The following is a 24,717-nucleotide window of genomic DNA, read 5'->3' as shown; positions in this document are numbered from 1 at the left end:
CGTCTTTTCGGGCGGCCCTGTGAGCGGCATGACGCTGCTGATGGTCGCAATGGCCGATGGCCGCGAGGGGCTGGCCGAGGCGCTGCTCCAGCGCGGTGCGGATGTCTCGTTGCAGAACATCAAAGGCGCAACCGCGCTGAATCTCGCCGCCGTGAATGGCTTCGAGAAGCTGGTCGAGTTGGCGTTGCGGTTCGGCGCGGAGATCAACCACCAAACTGCTCTCGGCAACACCGCGCTGATGCAGGCCGCCGGCGCAGGACACGAGAAAGTGGTCGACTCGCTGACCCGGCACGGCGCGGCGATCGACCAGCAGACCATCGCCGGCGACACCGCGCTGATGATCGCCGCTTTCCAAGACCACCCCGCCGCCCTTCGCTGCTTGCTGCGGGCGGGCGCAGATGCGACGCTGCGCGCTCACGGCAACACCGCGCTGCAGTGGGCCAAGGAGAAGGGCCACGCCGAGTGCGTGCGCGCACTCAAGGAGCATGCGGCGGCGGAGAAGGCGGCGGAGAAGGCGGCGGCAGAGGCGGCGTGGGCCGCGGGAGCGGCGGAGAGGGAGGCGCAGAGGGCGGCGGAGGAGAAGGAGGCGGCGCGGCACGCGGAGGAGCTGCTGGCGGAGGTCGAGGCGGAGAAGCGCGCCAAGGGCAAGAAGGGCAAGAAGAAGAAGAAGACGGGCGGCGGGGCGGGCGGGGCTGGGCCGTCGCAGGAGCCCGAGGAGGGTGCCGAGGCGCCGTCGGAGGCAGACGCAGCCGAGGCGGCGAAGAAGGCCGAGGAGGCGAGGCTTCTCCTGCTTCTCGAGACGCTCACCGAGGAGAGGATCCGGTTTAACATCACGCCGGAGACGTCGGTCGAGGGGCTGGCGGAGGCGCTGGGAGAGGCGGCGGACGAGGCGAGCGAGGAGGAGGGCGACGAGGAGACGGCGGAGGCGGCAGCGGAAGCGGCAGCGGAAGCGGCAGCGGAAGCGGCAGCGGAGGCGGCAGCGGAGGCGGCAGCGGAGGCGCGCCGGCAGGCTGAGGCGGAGGCGGCGGCTGTGGCAGCGGCAAAGGAGGAGGAGGAGGCTGCCGCAGCGGAGGAGGAGGCGGAGGAGGCGGCAGTAGCGGCGGCCGAGGCAGCAGCGGCGGCGGCAGAGGCGGCGCTCGCCGCAGCCAAGGCGAGGCGCGCGTCAGGTGCCGCTGCGAGGGCCAGGGCGCGGGAGGCGGCCTAGCCCGCGCGCAAGGACAGCTGGCGCCGTGGCAGCCATGGGGAAGGGTCTCTCGTACTCTGGGGTGCGTTCTCTTGTGAACGATCGTGGCTGTGGGCTGGGCCTCGCGCCGCGCGCGCGCGGAACCAGTCCCTCGAGGTCTTGCGCTCTTGCCGGGTCGGATCTGCCACTCCGAGATGATCTCTGGCATCTGCTCTCTGACGACAGCCGTACGAAGCTCGAGATGGGTGGGCGGTGGCGCGAGAAAGAGATCAAAACACAATTTTTTGGGGGGATATCCCTTTGGGTCAGAGAGTAGGTAGAGAGTAGGTCAGAGAGGCCTCCTCGCCACGAGCTGCACGACGTCCGCCCCATCGGGGTAGCCGGGGTGGCTCGTCTCCACCGCCGAGACCACAATCAGCCCGGCGCGCTCCGCCCCCGCCCTCAGGTGCTGCGCCGTGTGCACCACTTCGTACTTCGGCGTCGCCGCGCGCAGCGCTTCGGGCGGCAGATGCGCGCCAACGCTCTCCCGGAGTACGCCCGAGTAGATCTGCTCGAGATCAACGTCCTCCGACTCCATCACGTATGTGCCGGGCCAGCGCTCTCCAGCGGCAGCACGCTTGGCGACGCCGTCGCGGACCCGCCGCGCCTCAGCATTGCCGTCGGGAAAGACCACCTTGAGAAACCCCTCCACGGACTGCGCTGTGACGAAGAGGAGGCCGCCCGGCACGAGCGTGGCGTGGAGGGCCGCGAGCGCGCGGTCGCACTGTGGGCCGTTCAAGAAGTGGAGGACCTCCGCGACCAGAATCGAGGAAGCGGACGCCGCAGGCAGCGACAGGTCATCAGGCAATCTCCCAAAGCGCGCGCCTTCAAATGAGGGAAGGCCAGCGCAGGTGTGCCGCACCGCCTCTAGGTGCTCCTCGCAGCAGTCGATGGCCAAAACCGGCACGCTGCGCGCCTGCAGCAAGGGCCGGGAGGCGGCTGTGCAAAGGTGGGCAGCCGCGCGCTGTGGGTGTGCTGGTGTGCACTTGTGTGTGTCCCATGTCCTATTTGCTCAGTATCGATGGCATGACGGCGGCGTCGCTCATCGTGAGGGTAGTTGGGACAAATCCGGGCAAAAGCTTTGGAGGCGCACCGCCGCCTCTTTCACCGCGAGGCCGTACGCACAGCCGACGTCGACGATCGGGTGATGACCATCGTACGCGTCGATCCACGCGCCCGCCAGCGGCGAGGCCGTGGCCATCTGCATGCCGCACCCATTCTGGGTGAGTGCTTGGCCGGTGGAGAGGCGGTCGATGCGCATGGATGGCGGGATAGCACAATTCATGGGTGCTGTTGGGATCATCAAAGTCAGCGGCGCAAGCTTTTTTTTTGCGTTTTGGCGAAAGAACGACACTACTACTCTCCCCCCCCTCCCCCGTACCCCTTTGGGCATCCCACGCTAGAATCCCACGCATGCGTGTTAGGAGTCCTAAGACAATGGAAGGCCGGGGCCTGGAAGTGAAGGAGGGGGAGTTCGCCTTGAAGTGTCGGATCGCCTTCCATGTGAAGTCGGCATTGTGCTGTCCCCTGGCTCCCGCCCCATACCCCTGCTCTCTCCGAGCTAGACAAGTGCTCTACTTGCCTGGGGGTGGGTGGTCACCTCTGTCGGGGCTCGTGGTCATGTGTGTGTGCGGTTTGTGTTGGGGGCGGGTTGCAGACTTTCGTCTGCCGGCTTGGCTGGCGTCCTGGGTTCGGCGGAGTCGGCTTCCTCGGCCGCCTGGGATCGGGCGGAGCGCAGTGCGCCTCCTCTCCCACAGTTTTGAGCAATAGCCGCAAACAACGCTTTTTGCGCACTTGCATCTCGCCATCTCGCGACAAGGTCACGCGCGGACTCTCCAGCCTCTCAGCTCACCACCTCGCCTTCTCTGTCGCTCTCCTGTCCCAGGCCCATCAGTAGCAAGCCTGAGCTGTCCCGAACCGCACTTGTCTCGGGTCTGAAAGCTCACACGGGCTCATAACTAACCCACATACGGGCCCTCACGCGCACATTACACGAGATCACAGACGCCGCCGGCACGCACTCCCGCTTCACACATGCTCAAACACAGCCCCACCAAAGCACAGCCCTGCTCAGAGTAGTCATGGACCACCCTTCTGGCGCTCATCTACGTCTGCGCCCACGACCCGCTCACGTTCTTCATGAACTGCATACCGCGCCCCTTGGTCGGGTGCGCGCGCTTGAAGTCGCCCTTGAATGGCACGTAGTGGTCCCACTTTCTCGTGTCGCGGCCCACCTTGACGTACGCGACGAAGCGCTCGTTGACGACGGCGCGCCGAAAGGGCAGGTTGCGCTCGATGAAGGAGCCCACCGCCGCGACGGAGGGCATCGGCGTGTCGTCGATGACGAGGACGCCGAGCACCGGCATCATCAGCCCGAGCATGTGCAGCTCCACCACGTTGTCGTCAAACTTGTGGCCGTCGTCCATGAACGCGAGCTGCACGCACGCGCCACCGCTCTGCATGGCCGCCAGGCCGGCCGCCGCGGGGGTCGCGAGGTGGCGGAAGCGGCGGCGCGGGTCGGGCCACTTCTGATCAAAGGCCGCCATCACCTCGCGCCCGTTGCCGCCCCATCGGCTGAACTGGTACGGGTCGATCGCCGTGTGGTTGATCGCGTGGCCGCCGCCGTGCGCCGCCGCCACGATCGCGAGGGCTGAGTGCCCCTGAGCAAAGCCCGTCTCGACGCTGCGGATCGACGGGCCGTGCCAGCGCGCCACCCACAGCATCGCGGCGGCCAGCGCGTACATCTCGTGCAGCGACGCGGCGCCCGCATTCTTGTGCGAGTGGACTTTTTCGAGATACCTGAGCAGCTGCGGCGGCATTGTGCGAGACAGGCTGTCCTTACCCGCGCCGCCAACCTCGCGCACAAACTCATTGTACGCTCGCTCCACCTCGGACGGCGGCAGCAGCTCGGTGCCGGTGCGGTCGCAGCAGTCGTGCGCCTCGCGCCACCAGCAGTCGGCCGGAGCGGAGACATTTCCATCCTCGGGAGTGGCGGCGACGCTTGGTAGGAGGAGCACCATCACTGAAGCGGCGCACGGGCTGCGAACACGCATACATACAATGATGGCGACGTGTGACGTCTTCTGCCGATTGGGGGCCCGGGCGACCACCGCATCGTTCACGGCAACCGACGTAACACATACTGTGTGTGTGTGTGTGTGTGTGTGTGTGCTAGAGATGCCTTTCGGGGCCCAGAGATAAAACTTCTGATGCCATGCGTGACCTAGTAGTGTCCCCAGCTATGGGCGTGTCCACGTTGGAGCCAGGTGTGGTGCGGGCGCGAGAATAGCTCCGCCGTTCATGGAGGCAACCGATACGAGTCGACTGGTGTGTGTCGTCGTGGTTTCGTATCAAGTATCAAGAATACTCACTCACAAATAACACATACTGTGAAGTTTGTGCCGCGTCCCGTGCCGAAGACTTCATTTTTTTGAAGACGCAGGCTGCTGCGCCGTAACCGGCGACTCTGCTTGCCACTTACCTACTCGGAGACAGTATGAGGTAAGGTAAGGTAAGGTAAACTTCTCCACACACACGAGGTGGTGGGGCAAGGGGGGGCGACCCTCGCGTCTCCACGTCTAACGACAGGAGCCCCACGGCATTAAATGTGCAAGAGGCCCAGTGCGCGTGGGTGAGCGGTGTGTGTGTGTGTGTGTGTGTGTGTGTGTGTGTGTGTGTGTGTGTGTGTGTGTGTGTGTGTGTGTGTGGTGTGGTGTGTGTGTGTGTGTGTGTGTGTGTGTGTGTGTGTGTGTGTGTGTGTGTGTGTGTGTGTGTGTGTGTGTGTGTGTGTGTGTGTGTGTGTGTGAGGGGGGGGGGGTGTCACGTCACTGCATACTCTGCTGGTTCCGCCCGTCGCCTCTTCTTTGTTCGAATGTTTTTCAATCCATCCTTCACGAAGCCCTCCCATGTTGCTAGCGTTCTTTGCGAATGTCTCGAAATGGCCAGCAGGCGCTGTCTGCTCGCGGCCTGTGCGGGCCGCTCGTCCTCCTCGCCCTTCTTTCGTCCTCCCGTCCCTCCCCTCCACCATGGCCTCCTCGGCACTTCTTTCTCCATCCGCCTCGCACGATGAGAAACCAGGGAGGGGCGAGGTTGCGTTAGTTTGTCACTCGCCATGCGCGTCCTTGGCTGACCCTCCAAAACTCCCTCCCCGCCGTTCGCGGCTCGGCTTGCGTATGCGGCTGGGAGCTTCGAGGACATGCAGGCGTGCGTCCCGCCCCCTCCGGCCACCCCCCCGGCTCCCAAGCGCGCGGCCGCGACGCGCTGCGCACCCTCTTCCGCGCTGCGCCCGCTCTCGGCATGGCCGTCGTCCGCCGAGATCACCTCCTCTTCGCGCCGCAGGTGCACAACCAAGGGCTGGCCACCTCCGTATCCATCATGATGAAGCCAATGGGCCAAAATCGGACTCCGCTCCCCTCCCAGGTGGCCGGAGGGTACACCTCGGGTCGGCGTGCTGGGGGGGGCGCCGGTGCGCAAGCCCACTTTCCGGGCGACCCCGAGGGGGAGGAGGCCGGGCGAGTGGCAGCAACTCACTGTTAGTGTCCCGGACCGTTGCGGCGCCGTTTATACGGCCCCTCGTGATGTCTTTCCGATTTTGTATTGTGAGTCGTCCTCTGGCCAGCCGAGGGGCGCCAGAACGGCATGTGTACTGGTGCTGGGTGCGGGTGCGGAACGGGCTTTTTTTAAGGTTCTTCATACTCGATAGCGGTCCCGCCGTAGCTCGCGCATAGAAGCAGGAAGCTAGGCAGAGGCCGCATCGCGTCAGCTGTATACGTTTTACCCAAAACCGAAACCAAAACACGGATCTCCAAACCAAAAAGGGAGGAAAGCCCTTATGTATGGATATAATAGGAGCGCGGCGGGTGTGTGTCGCCTCACCGGGAGGGAAGCGGTCGCGGCGTGCAGCGGTGGAGCTGAGTCTGCGGCGTGCAGCGGAGCTCACTGGGCGCGGCGTGCAGCGGAGCTGCTGGAGAGCTTGCCGCGGGAGCAAAGCTGGTCGCGACCACGCGTCGTGGTTTTCTTTTTCACATTGCATTATGGTCCCGCCACAAGTGTCGGGGAAAAGAGTCTTACAACAAAACGGGGAAAAGAGAATTGCAAGCCTCGTGACTCGGTACTCAACATCGGTCCGGGGTCACGGCATCTCAACCAACCATGGTATCTCCACTGGGGCCCCGCCGGTCCCCACTCAGCGAACGCCGCTCTATTGAAACAGTGGCTAAGAAGGCACCTCTCGGCAACCGCCGCTCCCGCCAACGCGGCTCGACCGTCACCTCGGAGCTGCTCGAGACAGTGCAGCACGAGCTCCGGGTCGAGAAGGAGCTTTGCGCCTGGGGAAGAGGGCTCGACTGGCGCCCGTGGGAGGCGGTGACGCCCGCGTCGGTCGAATGCGGAGTGTTCTCGCTTGACCTCTGAACCATCGTCCGGCATTTGCTCGTCGTGGTGTGCCGCTGGTTTGTGACAGGACATCGCGCTGCGATGTGACTGATGATGGAGATAGAATGCATGTTGTTGATCCAGGCAGTGACTGATGGTGTCTCAGGATGTGGATTGAAGATCCCTCCCGCATGCAAGATCGTGTGTGTGCATATGCGCGGCAGCTGGAACCCCACACGCCTGCCCCACGCAGCTCGCAGGGTCCCGCGAGCGACACCACAATGTCGACTTACCTTTATCCCTCCCCTATCCCATCTTCTGCATTCACTCTTTACATACGTACGTCATTCGTCAGAGTTCGACCGTTTTCTGTACACGCTACGGGTCCACGCAGGGCATCTCCGCCGAGGGGCCGGCCTCCGCTGGTAGCAGCGGCACGGGGTAGAAAAGCAGGAACTTAAGCGGCCAGAGGCCCGGCGGGGGCAGATTCGGCAGCTCCCTTGGGCCGCAGGGCGTGGAAGAGCGTCCCATGAGCATCCACCCGCCCGTCGGGCCGGACGTGCAGGTCTCAACCCCCCGCCCATCGACGGAGAAGGCGACGGTAGAATCGCTGTGGTGCGCGCGAGAGCTATTGACGTCGAGGCGCCCGGCAGGCATCTTGCGCCACCACCTCGGCAGGTGCGTGTAGCTCAGCTCGTAGTTCACCTCGCGGCGAGCGCGCGCCTCCTTGAGCAGCCGGCGCAGCTCGAGCGCGGGGATGGTGTACGGAAGGCGGGGACCAACGAGCTCCTCGGGGTGCGGTGCGGGGCCGAAGATGCGAGTCTTGAGCGGGAACCACTGGCGCCTAATCACAGCATCATCACAGTGCCGTGTATTGTTATTGTTTGGCCGATCCAAGAAGGCGGTCGACGCCCGGTGTGCCCAATCGTGCGCAGCAGCTCACGCGTGCGCGGCGAGAGGATGTGCGTCACCTCGGCTGGGTAGAGGTTGCGCATGGTCGGCGACGTGGCGGACTCGACGCGCACGACGCCGCCTGACCACGGCGAGGACGGCTCGTCATTGACCAGCCACTCCTGCAGCAGGCCCGTCGGCAAAAAGAGGTGGTTGGACCCGCCGTGCAGCCGCAGCGACGCGAACATATGCACGTTGCCCATGTCCTGCAGCCCGAGGATGGGCAAGCCGAACGTATACCAGACCATCCACGCGGCGAAGCCGCAGCGAAGTGCTTTCTGGGCGCCGCCGGCAAGTTGCGGCGGCGGCGTGGCCTGCAGCGCGGCTCGCGGCGCGGCTCGCGGCGCTGACGACGACGAGCGGCGGCTAGAGTCGGCGCGTGCCGCGTGCGGCGAGCCAGTGCTGTTCGTTCGCGCCCCTCGCGCCACCGCCGTATTCTCAGCCGCCACGCGACAGCGGCAGCCGATTGCCAACGCGCGACCGAGAACTAGTGCCTGGGCCGTGTAGACCGGCAGCGACCAGTCGACAAAGAAGACGTGGTCGGCGCCGCGGAGAAGCGCAGGCAGTGAGCTGGAGACGACGATGGCTAGGGCGAGGGCGAAAAGCGGGCCGCGCAGGAGTCGCAGCTCGGTGAGCGCGGCGGCGGCGGCGGCGGGCACGAAGAAGCAGTACCGGGCGAGGAGCATCACGCCGAAACCGCCCGCGTTGTTTGGGCCGGGCGTGAGCGCGATGAGCGCGTGAAGGAGGATGCCGAGCGCGACGCCGAGGAGGCGCCAGACGCCAGGTAGGTGGAGGAGCACGCCCAAACACGTCTCGACGGCAATCACGACAGCCGGTGCAGTCACGCCAAGCAGGCGGGTGAGCCACACTGGCGGCATCGTGCCGGTGGGGAGAAGGTAGTAGTCCAAGAGCTGGAGGATGTAGATTGGCGCACAGGAGCCCTGCGTGTCGAGGAATCCCCAGTTGATCTTCCACACGCCCGCGCCAAGGTAGAACCACACGATCGCGTTCGACACCACGGCGGCAGCTTCACGGAGGAGGGCGTCGCGATCGGCCGAGTCGACGTGCCACTTAACCCGCGGCGTGCGGCAAACGTGAGGGTGACCAGCACGAAGCCCGTGTCGCATATCATTTGCCAGATGTTGCTGTTGAATAGGTAGGGCATCAGCCATGCCGCGCGGGCCACATAACCACAATGCGCTGCCAGCGACCACCGAAGGTCGGACGGTATGGCGCAGGCGGCGACCGAGAGGCAGAAGTTTGCGGCAGCGAAGGCGTCCGCGTACACAAGCACGTAGAAGAGCTGGCACGACGAGTAGAACAGGTAGTAGCCAGTGAGCTGGTCGACCATGTTTGGTCGCTGCAAGGGTACAGCGGCAGCTGGAAGGGTACAGCGGCCGCTGGAAGGGCAGCGGAAGGGTACAGCGGAATGATTAAGATAAAAAGAATTAACGGACGTCGTAAATCTAGCCGCAGATAAAAAAGAGCAACCATGATCCCTCGCGCGCGACTCGAGGCGACACACAGTTCTCAGTTGCCGAGTTGCCCCGAGTTGGGACTTTCACTTTCTTTTGTGCGACTCTAGCTCAAGGAGCTGAAGACAAACAAATCTAACACTTACACGTCATTTGGGGCCTGGAGCCCTGTTCACGCGCGCGCGAGACGTGCAGACAGGGTTGCCAGAGAGACTAGGTAACAGCAAGACGTCCTCCCGACGCAACGCGAATCCGAACAGGTGACGAGAGATGCGCCACCCTTGTGTGCACGCCGGCCACGCCACAGTCCACAGAGACGTTTTCAGACCCGCAAACCCCCCTTCTCTCACGAGGACGAACAGGTTGCCCTTGTCACCGCGCGAGACGCGCAGCGTGTCGTCGAGGTAGGTCGTCTCGAGCACGCCCTTGGCCGCGGCGGGTGCAGGTATCCGGAGCCAGCCGATGCCAAAGCGCAAGAACTGCACGTCCACAGTTCGCCCGTCGTCCCGCGGCGTGAGCCTGGCACGAACCATGTTTTTGAGGAGCCCGAGCAGCACCCACTCCTCGTTCTTCGCCGCGAGCTGACGGGCATCGATCGACTGCAAGATCCTCTTGTAGCGCGGCCGGAACGGGCGCGGCCGAGTCGTGCCCAGGATATTGTCGGAGGTGGTGTAGATGAGGCGCCAGCAGCGGAAGGATCAGTTGCTGTACAACGAGGGACCGATTCCGTGAGGGCCAGGTATCGATTAGGCCGCGTGAGGGCCGGATCTATTGCTGTTTACCTGGTCTTAAAATAGAGACCCGACGGTACCCCCACACTCATCATCAATAAGCAAGCCCAGCTCGAGTGCTCACAAACTCATCACAGCAACTAAGGTCCGCGTCGCGGCCACGCTTGAGGTCCTCACAGGACAGCTCGTTAGATAGATAGCTAGGTAGGGGGGACGACACTGCCTCGGCAGCGTGCACCTCGATCCTGTACCGTGTTTGTTATGACCCCCCCCGATGAACACACCAGTGAGGGAGGGCGAGACGATCGAGGGGTCCCGTACCACGCGGAATCGGCCCTATCCAGTGCTCAAGTGCTCAAGCTAGGTAGGTAGGTAGTAAGGTGAAGAACAGCCAGGCTCGGACTGGACACCAACGCGGTATGGGTGGACGCTGGACAGATGATGGCGACACGCACGAGCGACACACAGACACAAACAGGCTCACAAGACACACAGCCAGCAGGCTGCCATACCTGTGGAAAAGAAACAGCCCACCTTGATGACGCGAACGCGAAAGCGCTCCAAGTCAACCCGTCCCGCTCTTAGCATGGCGTTGATCGCGGTGCTCGCGTTGCCGCACGCGTGGTTTAAGCCCGCAGTTCCCATTGCAGTGCGAGGCAGCCGTAAAGGTGCGGCCGGAGCGCCGCTTCGTGCAGTAAGCCTGTGCGCAGAGAGATCGGTGGAGCCCGGCGTATCGGTGAGCGAAGCCGCAGCTCAAGTCAAGGCCCTGCTGCCTAGGCCGGAGCTCGAGCCGCTGCAGGTGGTCGAGGCGCAGTGCGCCGCGTTCCAGCGCGGCGGCGACGACGACATCGAGGCGCTGTTCGCGCTCATCGCGCCGGATGGTCAGCTCTGTCGCGCCTACCGCAGTTCTGCGGGCTCCATGCCGGCATTTCGCTGGACCATTCGCAGGGAGCCACGGTGGACGGGCATCGCTGGCCGGCCGCAGGCTGCGCTCCTCAAGATGCGATCCTGGCACATCATTGGCTCGCTCCGCCCAACCCTCGACGAGTGCTACGTCCACGTTCGCGCGTCGCCCTTCTTTCCCGACGCGCCGGACGCCGAGGGCGAGGTGGTGTTCAAGTGGCACCTGGCACGGCAGCACGCGGACGCCCATCCGGAGGCAGCCGAGATGCTCGGCGAGGCGGCGGGCTGCTGGCTGGTCCACGACATCGCGCCGGAGCACGGCAGCTGGACGGTGCACGACCCGCTCGACGCGGGCAAGGCTCCGGCCCCCGACTTCTTCCAGGCGCCGCCGTACTCCGGCCCGCGCTGAGGTCTGAGGGGCGTGCTGCGCGCCCTCGCCCTCCTGCGTCCTCCGCGCACTGGCCCTTGCGCGCTCTGGCTCCTCTCGGACAACCTTGTACTCTCTCACCTTGTACGTCTCTTCTGTACCTCTCTCTCTCTCCTTGTATGCCGTATACTGCAGTACCTCTCTCTCTCCTTGTATGCCGTATACTGCAGATGTATGTATGTATGTAGGAAGGTGAAGAACAGAGACCAGCGCGCAGAAAGAAAGAAAACACGGACGCTAGATGGGACCTTGGTCCTTTGCGCCACCACGCACTCTAGCGGCAGTTCGAGCGACACACTGCTGCCACTGCGCACGGGCTGCTAGCCCATCCCGTCGTTGCCTCCGTTTCTTTTCCCGTTGTATGCGCATTTTTCTTTTCTGTTAAATTCTTTTCTGGGGTACCTGTGTTAGTGCCAGTGCGCGCCAGTCCCGTGCCTAAAGAAGAAAATAAAGAGACAACCCAAGGGAGGGATGGGAGGACGGCACGCCGCGCGTGTCGGGAGACGGGTAAAATTCTTTTCCGAAAACGCAACCAATTCTCCACTTCGCGACGCACACATGGAAGAGCCGAAGGAGACGGCGGAGGTTAGTGCTCCGCCTGCTGCTGCTGCAGAGGAGCCCAGGAGGAGCCTGCGGCGGCAAAGCAGCAATCCACGAGTGACGGCTGCAGTGCTGATCTTCGTCAGTGAGCGCCAGAGTAGTAGGTAGTAGAGCAATGCACGGTCGACAAATGGGAGAGCGACTCCACTAGCATCACTTGACTGCATCACAGGTACGGCGATGGCGCCGCTGAGGCAAGCATTTCTGCTGGCAATCGCGCGGCGTCTGGAAGATTCCGGGATAGGCGCTGAACAACCCAGCAAAGACGAAATGTGATGCTGAGGTAATGTCACAGAGCGCTAACTCGTGTGCTGCGCCCATGGCCATCCCGATGCCGTCGACGGCGTGTGATGACCGTATTTTCTCTCTCATCCCTCCTCTCTCGGCTGGGCACGCCGCGTGGTTCATCGCCGGCCCGGTGTGGTCTCCTGGCGGGCCAGAGATGAGAGACAGAGAGCACCGCCCGGGGGCCAGCCGCCCCGCGCCCGCGCCGGGGAGCGGGGTGTACGCAGCGGCGCGGGCGGAGCGCCCAGGGCCCCGGGCGCTCCCCTGTGTCGCACGGAGATACGTCGCGCAGTCTCTCGCGGCCTAACCATCCATTTTAAAGGTTATTACTGTGCTGAACCGGGGCCGCTATCGATCCAGCCCACGTACGTAATGCTCAACACAGGATGGGTGTGGGGTGCGCAGGGGGAGGTTGGCGATCGCGGCTGGGCTGCAGCGGAGGCGAGGTCGGAGGGGGACGACTGCGCACCCACCCCGAGGGAGGGGGTGAGTGCTGCCCGTCCCACTCCGCCGCTCGCGCGCCGACGCCGCCAGGCTGGGTTCGCCCCCCTCCCCCTTTCCCCCCGAGGGTGCATGCGGCCGGCGCGGCGGCTCAGTCTCCGCCCTCCCCTTCGCCGGCCTTCTTCTTGTACAGCACGGGGCGGCGCTGCGGCGTCGGCGGTGCAGACGTGCGTGTGGGCGACGACGCCGATGTAGCCGTCGACATGCACACCCAGGTCGATCTTGACCACGTCGCCCTCGACCAGCGTCACGTCGTCCTCCGAGGTGAGCGGCGAGTAGTGGCCGCAGCAGTGGTTGACGGAAATGCATGTGGGGAACGCAGAGCCCTTCTCAACCTTCTTGCCGCCCTTCTTCACGTTGTACACCTTGGAGGTGGCCTCCTCCACCAGATCGTCGCCCCGCTTGCACAGTTCCACCGCCTTCACCCCCGGCTTGATCGCCTCGATGATGGCTGTCAGCACGCTGTTCGCGATGTCGCCGGCACACCGGTACTTGGTCACGATGTCGGCGTTGCTGAGGTCATTCATGGCCTCCTCGTCCTCCTCCTTGGTCTCCTCGTCCTCGGACCCGTCGATGTCGACCGACGACACGTCGTCATCCTCCTCCTCCTTCGGCATCGTCAACATAGTGTGAATGCCCGGGAAGGGGGGACACTCGGCGCATGTGCGTCACGTCAGGGGGTGGAGTGGCGGTGGCCGAGCGTCGTCTCCCGATTGACTCGCAGCGCGGAGTCGAGGGGTGAAGCGCGTCGCGCTGCGACGCTCGATAGCCGGCGGGATAGCCGTGGGGCGCGGCCGACTTTGAAGTCCTCGAAGATCCGGTGCGCATTCGTCCTCTGAGACGCACCCACGCGTACAGGAAAGGGGCGAGAACGCGGCCATTCTCCATTGACAATCTAAGGCAACCTTGAGCTAGCCCCCGTTCCACACAGTGCGCCCTGCCTTTTCGTATCGTACCGTTCGCCCTCCATTCGGTGACCTCCATGGCTGTCGGAGTATGTGACACTCTGTATAAGGGGTCACTGTCCTTCAGCACCCACAGCTGGGCCAGGGGCAGAGCGAAGACCGCTCCATCCACAGATCCGGAGGCGCATCACGATATGCAGATGCTCCCCTCGCGACGAGCCGACGACCAGTAACGCCAACTCGACCGCGCGGCGCTCACCCACTCACCGGGTCGTAGACCCTCCCAGAGAGTTGGCGATGCTGTACAGCATGCCCAGAGCATACTGGACAGGCTCCCGTCGAGCGACGAGCCATGCTGGCTCGCCGCCGGCTGCGAGCTCGAAGACCCGCGCCGAGCTTCGCCGAGCCTGGCGGGCCCGCCCGCACGCCCGCGGCCGCAGGCAAGGAAGGCGAGCTTGCTGGCGTCTTTGGCAAGCGCTCACATGCCAAAAGACACCTCGCAGCGCGCGAGACGTGACCAAAGCGGCACGTCTCGGCGCCACCCCGGTCGACGTCGGCACCAAGCGCGCGGCCGCCGGGCGCCTCCGAACCGACAGCCCCCCCCCCCCCCCCCCAGAAAAAGAAGAAAAACAGAGGAGAAGAAGACGGGGTTCAGCATCGGGGAGCGACAAGAACCAGCCGTATAGGACCTCCGACGCGCGCGCCGCCGTGGCGCGTATTTTGTGTGATGAGCGGAGGAGGCTCGTCCTCCGGGAACGGGCGACGGCGCACCACGCGGACGTCCGGCGAGCCCACCTCAGGCCGAGCCGTGGCGGCAGCGGCCAAAAAGCTGCGTGACTTGCAGCGGCGGCTGAAGTTCCGAGGGTGCCTCGCACCCTCCGTCTTTGAGGCGCCGTTCGAGGAGGCGGCGGTGGAGTCGCTCTACCGTGACCTCGCCGCGCGGTTCCGGCTCGCCAGGCAGACGCTGCTGGCGGTGTGGCTTGCGGCGGTGACGGCCGCCTCGGCGGGACTCTTTGTCGGCGGCGCGGCGCTGGGCAGCAGCGCGCAGCACGGGCTGCTCTGGGGGGCGGTGGGAGCGAGCGGCGTGCTGCTCTTCGCGCTGTGGACTTGCGTCGAGGCGGACAGACTCGCGCGGCGGCTGCTCTGGAGCGGGACACAGGCCACGCCTCCCCGGATCTCCCCAGATCTCCCCAGATCTCCCCAGATCTCCCCAGATCTCCCCAGGCCTAGAGGAGCGGAGTGCGTATTCTCGTCTCCCAACCAGCGCTCTCGACAGGGCGCGTACTCCGCCGTATCCACTGTCCTCGTCGCCCCTTCCGCAGTGCTCTGAGACAACTCTGCCGCACTGCAGCCGTCTCCCCGCCCCGAGGCTCCCTTCCTCCCGCGCAAGCAGGAGCCGAACCTCGCCATCGCCCTCGCGCTGTCGGGTCGGACCACCGACTGGGACGCCGTCAAGCGAGCCGCCACCCGGCTCCGCCACCGCGACTACGGCTTGCGCGACTACTACGTCGACGTGCGGCAGGCTTCTCTGACACTTCCTAGACACTTCCTAGACACTTCCTAGACAGTACTACGTCGACGTGCGGCAGGCTTCTCTGACACTTCCTAGACACTTCCTAGACACTTCCTAGACAGTACTACGTCGACGTGCGGCAGGCCTTCCCCGAGCTGCAGCTGTACACGGTGACGCGCGAGGAGTACAAGGCGGGCCACCGCGACATCTCCTCGGGTCTCACTCCAGACGAGGAGTACCGCCGCACTCTGGGCGCGCTGTTTGCGCTCTACTGGCTGGCGCGCGTGGGCATCGACGGCGAGTGCGGTCTCTCCTTCGGCGTGGACGACGATTGGGCGCCGCGCAAGATTCCGGAGCAGGAGGATCTCGACGGCTCCGCTGCGCTGAAGAAGCGGCTAACCTTCTACTGCAACACGCCGTGGAAGAAGCTGCTGCAGCTTCTCGTCGACGCGGGCATGCTCACGGAGCGCGGCGGGCGCGGCGGTGCGGTCGAGGTTGCCGTGCCGCGCATGTGTGCGATGCTCGCGCTGACGGCGATCCACGACGTCTTCAAGGTTGAGGCGCTGCTCCCGCGCGTACGACCGGAGCACGCGCCGTTCAAGGGCTTCGCGGCGGGGGACGTCATCAACGACCACGACGTTGCGATGTACTATGTGCTCGACCACTTCCCAGAGGCGCGAGGCCCCTTCGCTTGCTTGCGCGCGGTCCACCTGCAGTGTGCTCCGTGTCCTGCAGCGCCCCTCGCCTTGCTTCTCCGCAGGCGCTGCCGTCGTTTGCCGGGCTCGACGCGACGCAGCGCCACTCGGTGCTTATAGTGTAGTATAGTACCAGTACAAGAGCATAGTACAGTATAGTAGTGGGATAGTATAGTTTAGCATAGTATAGTATAGTATAGCATCTTTGTCAGCACCGCCGCCGCACCTTCTTCTTCTCAGGTGCTCTTCACACAGTCGAAGATGTCCTTCAACCACGGATGGCTGGTGCAAGCCGAGGCGCCGCCGCACGCGCTCTTCGCGCGCTTCAAGCGCGTCATCATGGCGGGCGAGGCCAACCCGCCCGACGTCTCGTTTTACTTTGTGCACTGGCTCACCGACCTGGCCGGCGCCGTGCCAAACCCGCTGGACGGATCGGAGCGCCTCGTGCTCGGCTTCCCGTACCAGGTGCTGGGCTCGTTCATCACCTCCTTCTCCGTCCTCTCCGCCCTCGCCACGCAGACCGAGACGGAGGTCTTCGAGACCTACCTTGAGTCGTACTGGCGCGACGCCGCGCCGCGGCTGCGGCTCGGCGCGCCCCCGTCAGGGGAGCACGCCATCGCGATGATGAGGCTGCTGTGCCAGGCGCAGAGCACCGAGGCGCAGGAGTCTGTCCTCGCCGCGTGGGAGAAGCTCTCGGCCGACGACGAGAAGGCGCTGCTGCGGCGGCGCGGGCCTAATTAGGCCCCCCCAGTCATCGCTGCTTGATTGACGAATCTCAGGTGCTGCTGCGGCGGCGCGGGCGTAATAAGGCCCCCCCAGTCATCGCTGCTTGATTGACGAATCACAGGTGCTCTGCGACGAGATGAGCCGCACCGGCATCGCGGACCAGCACTTCCGCGCCTCGGCGCAGAAGCGGCCAGGCGGCCCCGCGATCCTCGTCTACTATTCGCCGCAGCTGGTCCGCTCCCTGACGCCAGACTCGGCGAGCCAAGCGCTCGCCATCCTCGCCGAGGTGCACCGCCACCCCTACCCCCATGGTACCCGAACCCACCCCTACCCTCCCCCCACGGTACCCGAGCCCATCCTCGCCGAGGTGTACCGCCGCTCGCGCAAGCTGTGGCCGCTGACTCCGCTCGAGCGGCTCGACGACGATGCGCGCACCGTCACCGTCCGCATCGACCAAATCAAGGAGCTCCCCCCAGACACTCCCTAAGACACTCCCTCCCCACTCCCTAGACACTCCCTAAGACACTCCCTAGACACTCCCTAGACACTCCCTCGACACTCCCTCGACACTCCCTCCACACTCCCTCGACACTCCCTCGACACTCCCTCGACACTCCCTAGACACTCCCTCCACACTCCCTCGACACTCCCTAGACACTCCCTAGACACTCCCTAGACACTCCCTCGAGGACTCACACGCGATTGTATAGTTGACAGACCTTGCTACACCTCCAGCACCACCCAACAGCCCCTGCGCCGGCTCACAGGAGCTGAAGCTCGAGGACATCCGCGCCGTGTACAGCGACGGCAACTCGTGGCTGCTCTACAAGCGAAACGAGCGCGAGGCGCGAGAGAGGGAGAGGGAGGGAGGTGGGAGGGAGGAGGGAGGGGGGGGGGGGGGGAGATGGAGGGAGAGAGTGGGAGATGTGGCGAGGCGGCCGCCGAAGGCGAGGCCACGCCGGGCAGGGGTCAGTACTGAGAGCACACGGCGGAGGACCCGAGGGGGTGGGCGAGCGCTCTCCCACGGTACTCGCAGTCAGGGAGCACTCCCCAGGACTACTCGACCCTCCAAAGGCGGTCGTCGAGTGCCACCCGATCGACTACCTCGCGGAGCTGCACACCAACGGCCACCAGGCCGCCGTCCTCAAGCTGTGGAGGAAGCGGACCGGCGTGGCGATCGGCGGGCCCGACTCGGCCCAGACGTCGCGCCGCACCTCGGCCAGCGCCACACTCTCGCGCGGCTCGCTCTCGCTGGCGGGCCACTCTCCCGACCCATCGTGGAGCCGGCTGCCGACGGGCGTGGCACGGGAGGGGGGGGAGGCGGCGGCAGAGCCGGCGGCGGCGGAGGCGGAGGCGGCGGCGGCGGCGGCGGCGGTGGTGTCCGGGGCGGCGGCGGCGGCGCAGGGGGCGCACGGGGCAGCGGCGGGGCCGTCTTCGGCGAGCAGAGCCCGGCGCAGCGAGACCCGCGACGGCGGGCAGGCCGCCCCTTCACACCCTGCGGCTGTGAACAGGCGAGCAGCCCGGCCAGCGACGGCGTGCGGAGCGACGGGACGGGTGGCAGTAGTCGGACGGCGGGCAGCAGTCCCGCGGCGGGCAGTCCGGCGGGCGACGGGGGTAGCCCGCCCGACAGTAGCCCGCCCGAGGCGGGAAGGGGTAGCAGCGAGGCTTGCGACGGGGCCGAGGACGGGCTTTTGGGCTGATCTCGGCCACTCACGTCGCCCAAACTTTACGCACATCCCCGCGGCGCGATTAGATGATAGCGAACTCGAAACTGAGCCTCGACACACGTAAAAAAGAAACTTTACCCTCCCATACGTGTTTGTGCCGTCCTCCTTCGCTGTCCCATCCCCTCATCTCTTTCCCGCCTGTGGGCGGGGGGGGGCGCGGGCGGGCGGGCGAGCGGAGGGTGCGGAGCGGCGTGTGCGTGTGTCCTCGGAAGCTACTGCCTGCTGCCGATCGTGCTGCTCGCCGCCCTCTCCCTCCCGCTCGACCTGACCGGCGCGTGGGGGGCGCTCTTCGTGCCGCTGACGGTGTTCTGGTGCTCCACGACGCCGCCGCCCTCTTCTTCGTCATCATCATGCAGGCTGACGACCAGCGGTGGCTCCTCCTCTAGCTCTACCCCGTGATGCTCTTCTACACCGGCTTCGCCCTCATCACCATCTTTTGACGCCGGCGGCGACCGCCGCGCCGTTCCGGCCCCGGCCCGGTTCCTCCCCGCCGCTGGGTCCCACAGAAGCGCACGTCGCTGCGCGCAGTGTAGAGAAGTGCGCTGTGTGGCCCCCTAGCCCGCGCAGTCCTTGGCTCATGCAGGCGAGCGGTGTCGCAGAGTCGCGATGGTGTCGCAGCCGGGGCGCGGCGGTGGGTAAATTCTGTGCCTGACAATCGGTCGATGGCTGTGCACATGGTCAACTCGTTCCTCCTCTTCCTCTCTGGCGCCTACCTCATCCTCATTGGCTCGAGCCTGGAGTTTGTCACCAACGCCTGGCTGCCATACCGCCATTGGGTGACTCGTCGAGTAGAGGAGACACGATTAGGACCGAGTGGCTCAGAACACAGAAGCCTCGACCCAGCAGCGGGACGGAACCCAGCCTACTTGCACACCAATCCGAGGCGGCCTGCTGGTAGGTGCTCGTCCTCTCGGTCCTATTCTTGCCACTCGTGCTGCTTGACGATATGACGGCGATCGCGCGCCTCGCGGGCGTCGGCGTCGCCGCCTCGATCATGTACGTCCTCACGATTGCGCAGGCCGGCATCATGAACGGGATTGCGGGCATGGGGGAGGGGGCGACCAACCCGCCCGAGTACAAGCTTTTTCCCGAAGAGAACCTCATGTTCCAGGCGCGAGGAATAGCCGAGAACGCTGGAGATGCACGCGAGGCAACCCCCCCACGAAGGACCTCACTGTGTTCGGGCCAATCGCTCCTCCTGCTTCAGGTGTGTGTGGCTACGGCAGGTGTGACTACGACACGGGACCACACTGTGTTTGTATTACTCTATTAACAACGAAGGCGCTGTCAAAAAGAAAGAAAGAAAACGCCCTCAACCCCATACACATACTCACTACGCGTCAGCGCCGGCAAAAGATATTTTTTTCCTACAGCTCAGCGCTTGTTTGGCGGACACACCGTCCGGCTCCAGACCAAGCTGCCAGACTCAGAGTCAGACCGCCACCCGCTCGGGCCCGCTCTCCGCGCCGCCCTGCTCCTCCTCGGCGGCGAGCCGCGCCGTCTCGCGCAGCAGGAACTTTTGTATCTTGCCCGTCGACGTCTTTGGCAGCCCGCCTATGGCCCATCACCAAGCGGTGAGCACCCCCACCTCCACACATGCCCATCGAGACGGCTGCGGCATCCCGCCCGGCAGCTGAACCACGTAGCGCGGCGCCTGGACGCGGGCGAAACCGCACGGTCAGCGCAACCACCCCGGCCGCCGTAACCAATGGATTCACTACCCACAAACGCCTTGAAGTGGGCGAGCCGCGCGCGGCAAAACTCGACGATCTCCGCCTCGCTCGTCACGCCGCCGCCGCCGCCGCCGCCGCCGCCGCCGCCGCCGCCGCCGCCTTCTTCCCAGCGGTGCCCCTCCCGCAGCGTGACAAAAGCACACGGCGTCTCGCCCCAGTGCGGGTGCGGCCTTGCCACGACGCTCGCCTCGAGCACCGCCGGGTGCCGGTACAGCACGGCCTCGACCTGCACATGAAATCACTCGTGACTCCATTGAGAGCGAGCTCGTGAGGCGGCACCGCACGGCTCTCGACCTCGACTGTCGAGATGTTCTCGCCGCCTGAGATGATGATGTCCTTGGCGCGGTCCTTGATCTCGAGGTACCCAGAAGGGTGGACCACCGCGAGGTCGCCTACAGGAAGGCTCGAGGAAAGGTCCAGGAACGGTCCAGGAAAGGTACGGGAAGAGTGGACCACCGCGAGGTCGCCCGTGCGGAACCAGCCACTCCCGAGCGCCTCCTCCGTCGCGCCCTCGTCCGCGAGGTACCTAAGAACGAGGCATGAGCGAGCAATGCTCCATGGCCCATGTGAGACTCGCGCCCTCGTCCGCGAACCACCCCTTCATCACAGCGTTGGCGAGATATGGGGGAGATATGGCGAGATATGGGGGAGATACCCCTTCATCACAGCGTTGCCGCGCATCACGACCTCCCCCAGCTCGAGCCTACGGCGAGATGCGGCGAGATGCGGCGAGAGATTGGGGGAGATCACGACCTCCCCCAGCTCGAGCCTACGGCGAGATGCGGCGAGATGCGGCGAGATTGGGGGAGGAGTCGCCCCATCACAGCCCCGCCCAGCGCGAGCCCGTCCCGTCGCGCCGCCCTCCACCGCGGCCCGAGCCCGCCGCCGCCCGCCGCCTCGCCGCCCGCCGCCTCGCCGCCCGCCGCCTCGCCGCCCGCCTCCGCCTCCACCGCGACGTCGAGGCCCTCGAGGAGGGGGTACCGATGCCCCTGCCGTGCCATGAGCTCCGCACGCTCCCGCGGCGGCAGCCCCGCCCACGCGTCCTGCCACGAGAACGCCACCGGCAGTCCGCTCGTCTTCATCATGGCCATCGCTATCTCCTCGGCATTGCCACTCCCATTGCTCTCCTCATTGCTCTCGTTGCTACTCTCATTCTTCCTGCCACGAACACGCCACCGCGGGGCCGTACGACTCGGTGAGGCCGTACACGTGCGTCACCTGCAGGGCGAGATCACGCGAGATCACGCGAGATCGTGCGACTCGGTGAGGCCGTACACGTGCGTCACCTGCAGGGCGAGATCACGCGAGATCACGCGAGATCGTGCGACTCGGTGAGGCCGTACACGTGCGTCACCTCGACACCCAGCCCCTCCATCGCCTCCAGCACCGCCGCGGGCGGCGGCGCGCCGGCGCAGAGCATCTTGACCTAATGTTGGCACCCCGAGCCCATTGGGCCAAAACTACTACTACCACTACTCCTCCTACTCCTACTCCTACTCCTACTCCTACTCCTACTAGCAGCTTCACCCGCTGGCCGCCGCCCGCCGCGGCGCTGGTCAGCGCTGCGCCGAAGTGCGCGGCGCCGGGCGCATGCAGCAGCATGTTTGCGACGACGGGGGCGCCGCAGAGATGCGAGACGCGCTGTGAGAGGATAGCGGCGAAGACGGCAGCGGGGTCCACAGAGCGCAGGCAGACGTGAGTCCCCGCCTGCAGCGTGACGGGTAATCTCGGGTAATCTCGGGTGATCTTGGGTAATCTCGGGTGATCTCATGCGGTGCGGCTGGCCCCCGCCTGCAGCGTGACGGTGTGCGGGAAGCACCAGCCGCTGCAGTGGAAGAGGGGCAAGGTCCAAAGGTAGGATGGGTGCTGCGGCAGGCTCCAGATGAGCGCGTTGTTGATCGAGTTCAGCGCCGCGCCGCGGTGGGAGAACAGCACCCCCTTCGGCCTGCCGGTGGTGCCGCTCGTGTAGTTGAGCGCCTGCGTCTCCCACTCGTCCTCCGGGTACCTACAGGACGGTTCCAGGAAAGGTCTAGAGAAAGGTCTAGGAAGCTGATGGGGAGCAAATCCCGGCCGTACCGCCACGGCTCCTCCGGGCAGCCTCCGGCCAGCAGCTCCTCGTACTCGCACTCCTCCCCCCACCCGCCCCCTCCGCCGCCCGCGTGCGGCCCGGCCACCGTGTCAACGAGCGAGACGAGCCGCGGCCGCTCTGCCAGCTCGAGCTCCGAGAGCGCCTCTTCGACTGTCGTCGCGTGCGCAGAGTCGGCGAGCAGTACCTTAGCGGCGGAGTGGCGCAGAATGTAGGCCAGCGCAGGCGCGTCGAGCCGCGTGTTGATCGGGTTGATCACTGCGCCCGCCGCCATGACGCCAAAGTGCGCCTCGAGGAAAGCCGGCGTGTTTGGCGAGAGCACCGCCACCGTGTCGCCGCGCTCGACGCCGAAGCGGTGCCGCAAGCCAGAGGCAAGGCGACCCACACGCTCGGAGGTCTCCGCCCACGTCCGCTCAGTGGCCGGCGTCCACTCCGCCGCGGGAGAGGCGGCCCAGTCGTCGTAGACGATGGCTACTCGGTCGGGATAGACGTCGGCGGCGCGAGCGAGGAAGGTGAGCGGCGTGAGCGGCGCGTGGTTGGCTGATCGCCGTCGGAGAAATGCGGCCTCCGAGGAGAGGCGCCGAGACGCGCCAACGAGGGACGAGCTGCCACGGCGCATGAGCACGCCAAAGGTGGCGTGGACCGGGCACGTGAGATAAGGTCGCCCGGCGATTCAAGCCAAGAGTACCTTTGCGTTTTCTCCACCCATACCGCGGTGGTGTCCAGCCCGAGCCAGGCTGTTCTTCGCCTTCTATCAGTCAATTGCGTGTGTGTCTGTATGTGTCGCTGCAGCGTGCCGGGATTCTGTTTGACTAACCCATGTTTCCTCCCGCACCCCGTCCCATTTCCTTTCCTCGTTTCCTGCTCCGCTGCTCGTTTCCCTACAGCACCCTCTAGTTTCCGGAAACTCCGTGCGAATCATCATTTTCAGTGTATGTAGCTCTTTACGTACATTCCCGTAGGAGGACTCTGCTGACAGGGTTTGCGATGAGGAGCGACCCGAAGGGTTTCTCCACAGCCGGGAGGCGAAGCATTTGTTTATTTAGCACTTCACGGGCACTCTTCACGTCTCCCTTCCTCCCTGCCTGTGTGCGCCTGCGGCGCGATTTTTCCTCCCTATGCCTCGAAAAATGCATATTTTCGCCACGCCGGGAGCCTCGCTAGAAAGAAGGCCGGCCTCTCTAGAGCTGAACTTCTCCCTTCCTCCCTGCCTGTGTGCGCCTGCGGCGCGATTTTTCCTCCCTATGCCTCGAAAAATGCATATTTTCGCCACTAACCGCCGAAGCGCAAGCACCTTGACGCAAGAGAATTTAACAAAACAACTCTCTCACACAGCAGACAGGCTCGACACAGGTGCGAACTGGCGCGTGCTAGCACTAGCCGACTCTGCGGCGCCGACGAGGGGTGTGCCGGCAGCTGGCATGCCTTCGTCTAGCCGGGCGCCGCTGCACATCGAGCGGTGGAGCTGGACGAGCATGCGCTTCAAGGTGTACAAGCAATGCTAGCAGTGGGTTGTCCTTTGTTGTAGGTATGTTGTTGGCGAAGCAAGACACAGAGCGGTTGTCCTTTTGGTTTTGAAAATACAAGTTCTAGCCAGAGATGCGCTGCCTTCGCGGGCGACCACACGTAAGCAGGTAGGTAGGTAGAAAGGTGAAGAACAGCCAGGCTTGGACTGGACCAGAGTTCCCTGGGGTTTAAGAACCGAACCCAACCCACCGATCTTGCCGCCTTCCCGGGCTGCCGAGTCTGTGCGTGAGTGCGGCGATGGCAGCGCCGCTGTGGTGGGACCTCGCACCCGCCGGCTGGCTCTCCCCGTGCGCCGCCGTCGGGTACGCCTTCCGCGTCCCGGTCTGCCTCACAGCGTCCGCGGCGACAGCCTGCGCGCTCCGCCGGTCGGCGTCGAGGCGCCACCACCCCGCCTCCGCCTCCTCCTCCACCGCCTCCTCCGCCGCCTCCTCCACCGCCTCCTCCGCCGCCTCCTCCGCCGCCTCCTCCGCCGCCTCCTCCGCCGCCTCCTCCGCCGCCTCCGCCCGCTGCGATCATGTACTCCACGTGCTCGCGCAGCTGCTCGACAACGACGCGGACGGGCGGCCGGACGACCCACTCCTCCGCCGGCGCATGGTCGCGCGCCGTTACTACGTCATGGTGTCGATAGTAGCAGTCACACACGCCACCAGACACCGGCGCATATGCACACACGCGCACCGGCATACACAAGTTGACGCGCGCACACGCACGCGCAGGTCCCGGCCCGCGAGGGCGAGGCGTACGCCGACCTACCCCGCCGCGGCGTCGGCCGTGTCGCGGGCCTCTCCGAATGTCGTGAGATCGACTTAATTGAATCGATGAATGCATTAGGCGTCGGCCGTGTCGCGGGCCTCTCCGACGTCGTCCTGCGCTCGTGTGTGGCGCCGGCCAGCCGCGGCGCGGGCGGCGCGGGCGGGTGGGCCGCCGCGGTCGGCGCCGGCCCGCCGCTCTGCGACCGGCGCAGAGACGCGACTGTGGAGGAGGTGAGTGCCGCGCGGACTACAGCCACATCGATAGCCGCTCGCGCCGCGCCCGCTGCGCCCGCCGGCGCCGGCCGCCTCCCCCCCCCCCCACCCGTGGCGTCCCGCGGCGGAGAAGCGGAATCCGGATTCACGTAGCAGACGGAGGGCGCGGTGCTCCGCTGCATTCGGATTCCGGATGCTTCCGGCCGAGTCGCCGCAGTCGTTGTGTTGGCCGCATCGTAGCCCGTGTGATGACGCGGTGCTCTGAAGACTCTGCACCAGACCGTCTTCCCGCCCCGATGGCGGTGGATTCACACCACGCAGGTGGTGGATTCACACCACGCAGGTGCTCCACCTCGTTGTCGCGGCGGCGGG

The 24,717-nt window shown here is 65.4% G+C and overlaps 8 protein-coding genes across 8 annotated transcripts; 4 read left to right on the top strand and 4 right to left on the bottom strand.

Moving 5' to 3' along the window:
- Positions 1 to 1,511: 1,511 nt before the first annotated feature.
- EMIHUDRAFT_208210 (hypothetical protein) lies at positions 1,512 to 2,483 on the bottom strand (the record flags this gene model as incomplete). The annotated part of the gene is made up of 2 exons (XM_005773442.1): positions 1,512 to 2,138; positions 2,316 to 2,483. 2 exons carry the CDS (start codon positions 2,481 to 2,483, stop codon positions 1,512 to 1,514), a joined length of 795 nt encoding a protein of 264 aa, XP_005773499.1.
- A 3,890-nt stretch (positions 2,484 to 6,373) lies between these two features.
- On the top strand, positions 6,374 to 6,634 carry EMIHUDRAFT_310507 (hypothetical protein; the record flags this gene model as incomplete). Its single annotated transcript, XM_005773441.1, has 1 exon — positions 6,374 to 6,634. One exon carries the CDS (start codon positions 6,374 to 6,376, stop codon positions 6,632 to 6,634), a length of 261 nt encoding a protein of 86 aa, XP_005773498.1.
- A 740-nt stretch (positions 6,635 to 7,374) lies between these two features.
- On the bottom strand, positions 7,375 to 8,305 carry EMIHUDRAFT_435806 (hypothetical protein; the record flags this gene model as incomplete). Its single annotated transcript, XM_005773440.1, has 2 exons — positions 7,517 to 8,305; positions 7,375 to 7,439 (listed from the first exon to the last, which is right to left on the bottom strand). Coding segments are annotated over exons 1-2 (780 nt in total), but the record flags the coding sequence as incomplete, so codon positions are not given.
- Positions 8,306 to 10,312: 2,007 nt separating this feature from the next.
- On the top strand, positions 10,313 to 11,271 carry EMIHUDRAFT_355013 (hypothetical protein). Its single transcript, XM_005773439.1, has one exon. It carries the CDS (start codon positions 10,339 to 10,341, stop codon positions 11,062 to 11,064), a length of 726 nt encoding a protein of 241 aa, XP_005773496.1. The 5' UTR covers positions 10,313 to 10,338; the 3' UTR covers positions 11,065 to 11,271.
- Positions 11,272 to 12,559: 1,288 nt separating this feature from the next.
- Positions 12,560 to 13,094, bottom strand: EMIHUDRAFT_101759 (proliferation-associated protein 2G4; the record flags this gene model as incomplete). The annotated part of the gene is made up of 2 exons (XM_005773438.1): positions 12,560 to 12,613; positions 12,651 to 13,094. 2 exons carry the CDS (start codon positions 13,092 to 13,094, stop codon positions 12,560 to 12,562), a joined length of 498 nt encoding a protein of 165 aa, XP_005773495.1.
- A 1,006-nt stretch (positions 13,095 to 14,100) lies between these two features.
- On the top strand, positions 14,101 to 14,937 carry EMIHUDRAFT_310504 (hypothetical protein; the record flags this gene model as incomplete). The annotated part of the gene is made up of 2 exons (XM_005773437.1): positions 14,101 to 14,694; positions 14,725 to 14,937. 2 exons carry the CDS (start codon positions 14,101 to 14,103, stop codon positions 14,935 to 14,937), a joined length of 807 nt encoding a protein of 268 aa, XP_005773494.1.
- Positions 14,938 to 19,290: 4,353 nt separating this feature from the next.
- EMIHUDRAFT_427245 (hypothetical protein) lies at positions 19,291 to 22,472 on the bottom strand (the record flags this gene model as incomplete). The annotated part of the gene is made up of 10 exons (XM_005773436.1): positions 19,291 to 19,688; positions 19,766 to 19,993; positions 20,062 to 20,159; positions 20,235 to 20,470; positions 20,611 to 20,810; positions 20,926 to 20,985; positions 21,122 to 21,193; positions 21,295 to 21,474; positions 21,559 to 21,772; positions 21,844 to 22,472. 7 exons carry the CDS (start codon positions 22,470 to 22,472, stop codon positions 20,371 to 20,373), a joined length of 1,455 nt encoding a protein of 484 aa, XP_005773493.1. The 3' UTR covers positions 19,291 to 19,688; positions 19,766 to 19,993; positions 20,062 to 20,159; positions 20,235 to 20,370.
- A 1,099-nt stretch (positions 22,473 to 23,571) lies between these two features.
- On the top strand, positions 23,572 to 24,429 carry EMIHUDRAFT_355010 (hypothetical protein). The gene is made up of 2 exons (XM_005773435.1): positions 23,572 to 24,168; positions 24,238 to 24,429. Exons 1-2 carry the CDS (start codon positions 23,618 to 23,620, stop codon positions 24,365 to 24,367), a joined length of 681 nt encoding a protein of 226 aa, XP_005773492.1. The 5' UTR covers positions 23,572 to 23,617; the 3' UTR covers positions 24,368 to 24,429.
- Positions 24,430 to 24,717: the final 288 nt, after the last annotated feature.

This window comes from Emiliania huxleyi (assembly GCF_000372725.1).
Source record: "Emiliania huxleyi CCMP1516 unplaced genomic scaffold EMIHUscaffold_34, whole genome shotgun sequence".
Lineage (NCBI taxonomy): Eukaryota > Haptophyta > Isochrysidales > Noelaerhabdaceae > Emiliania > Emiliania huxleyi.
Note: the sequence above shows the minus strand (reverse complement) of the source record. Positions and strands in the feature narration are given on the sequence as shown.

Coding starts and splice junctions, on each gene's coding strand:
- EMIHUDRAFT_355013 (XM_005773439.1), top strand. CDS start 10,339: ATGGCGTTGATCGCGGTGCTCGCGTTGCCGCACGCGTGGTTTAAGCCC.
- EMIHUDRAFT_355010 (XM_005773435.1), top strand. CDS start 23,618: ATGGCAGCGCCGCTGTGGTGGGACCTCGCACCCGCCGGCTGGCTCTCC. Junction 24,169..24,237: donor GCCGTGTCGCGGGCCTCTCC/GAATGTCGTGAG, acceptor GCGGGCCTCTCC/GACGTCGTCCTGCGCTCGTG.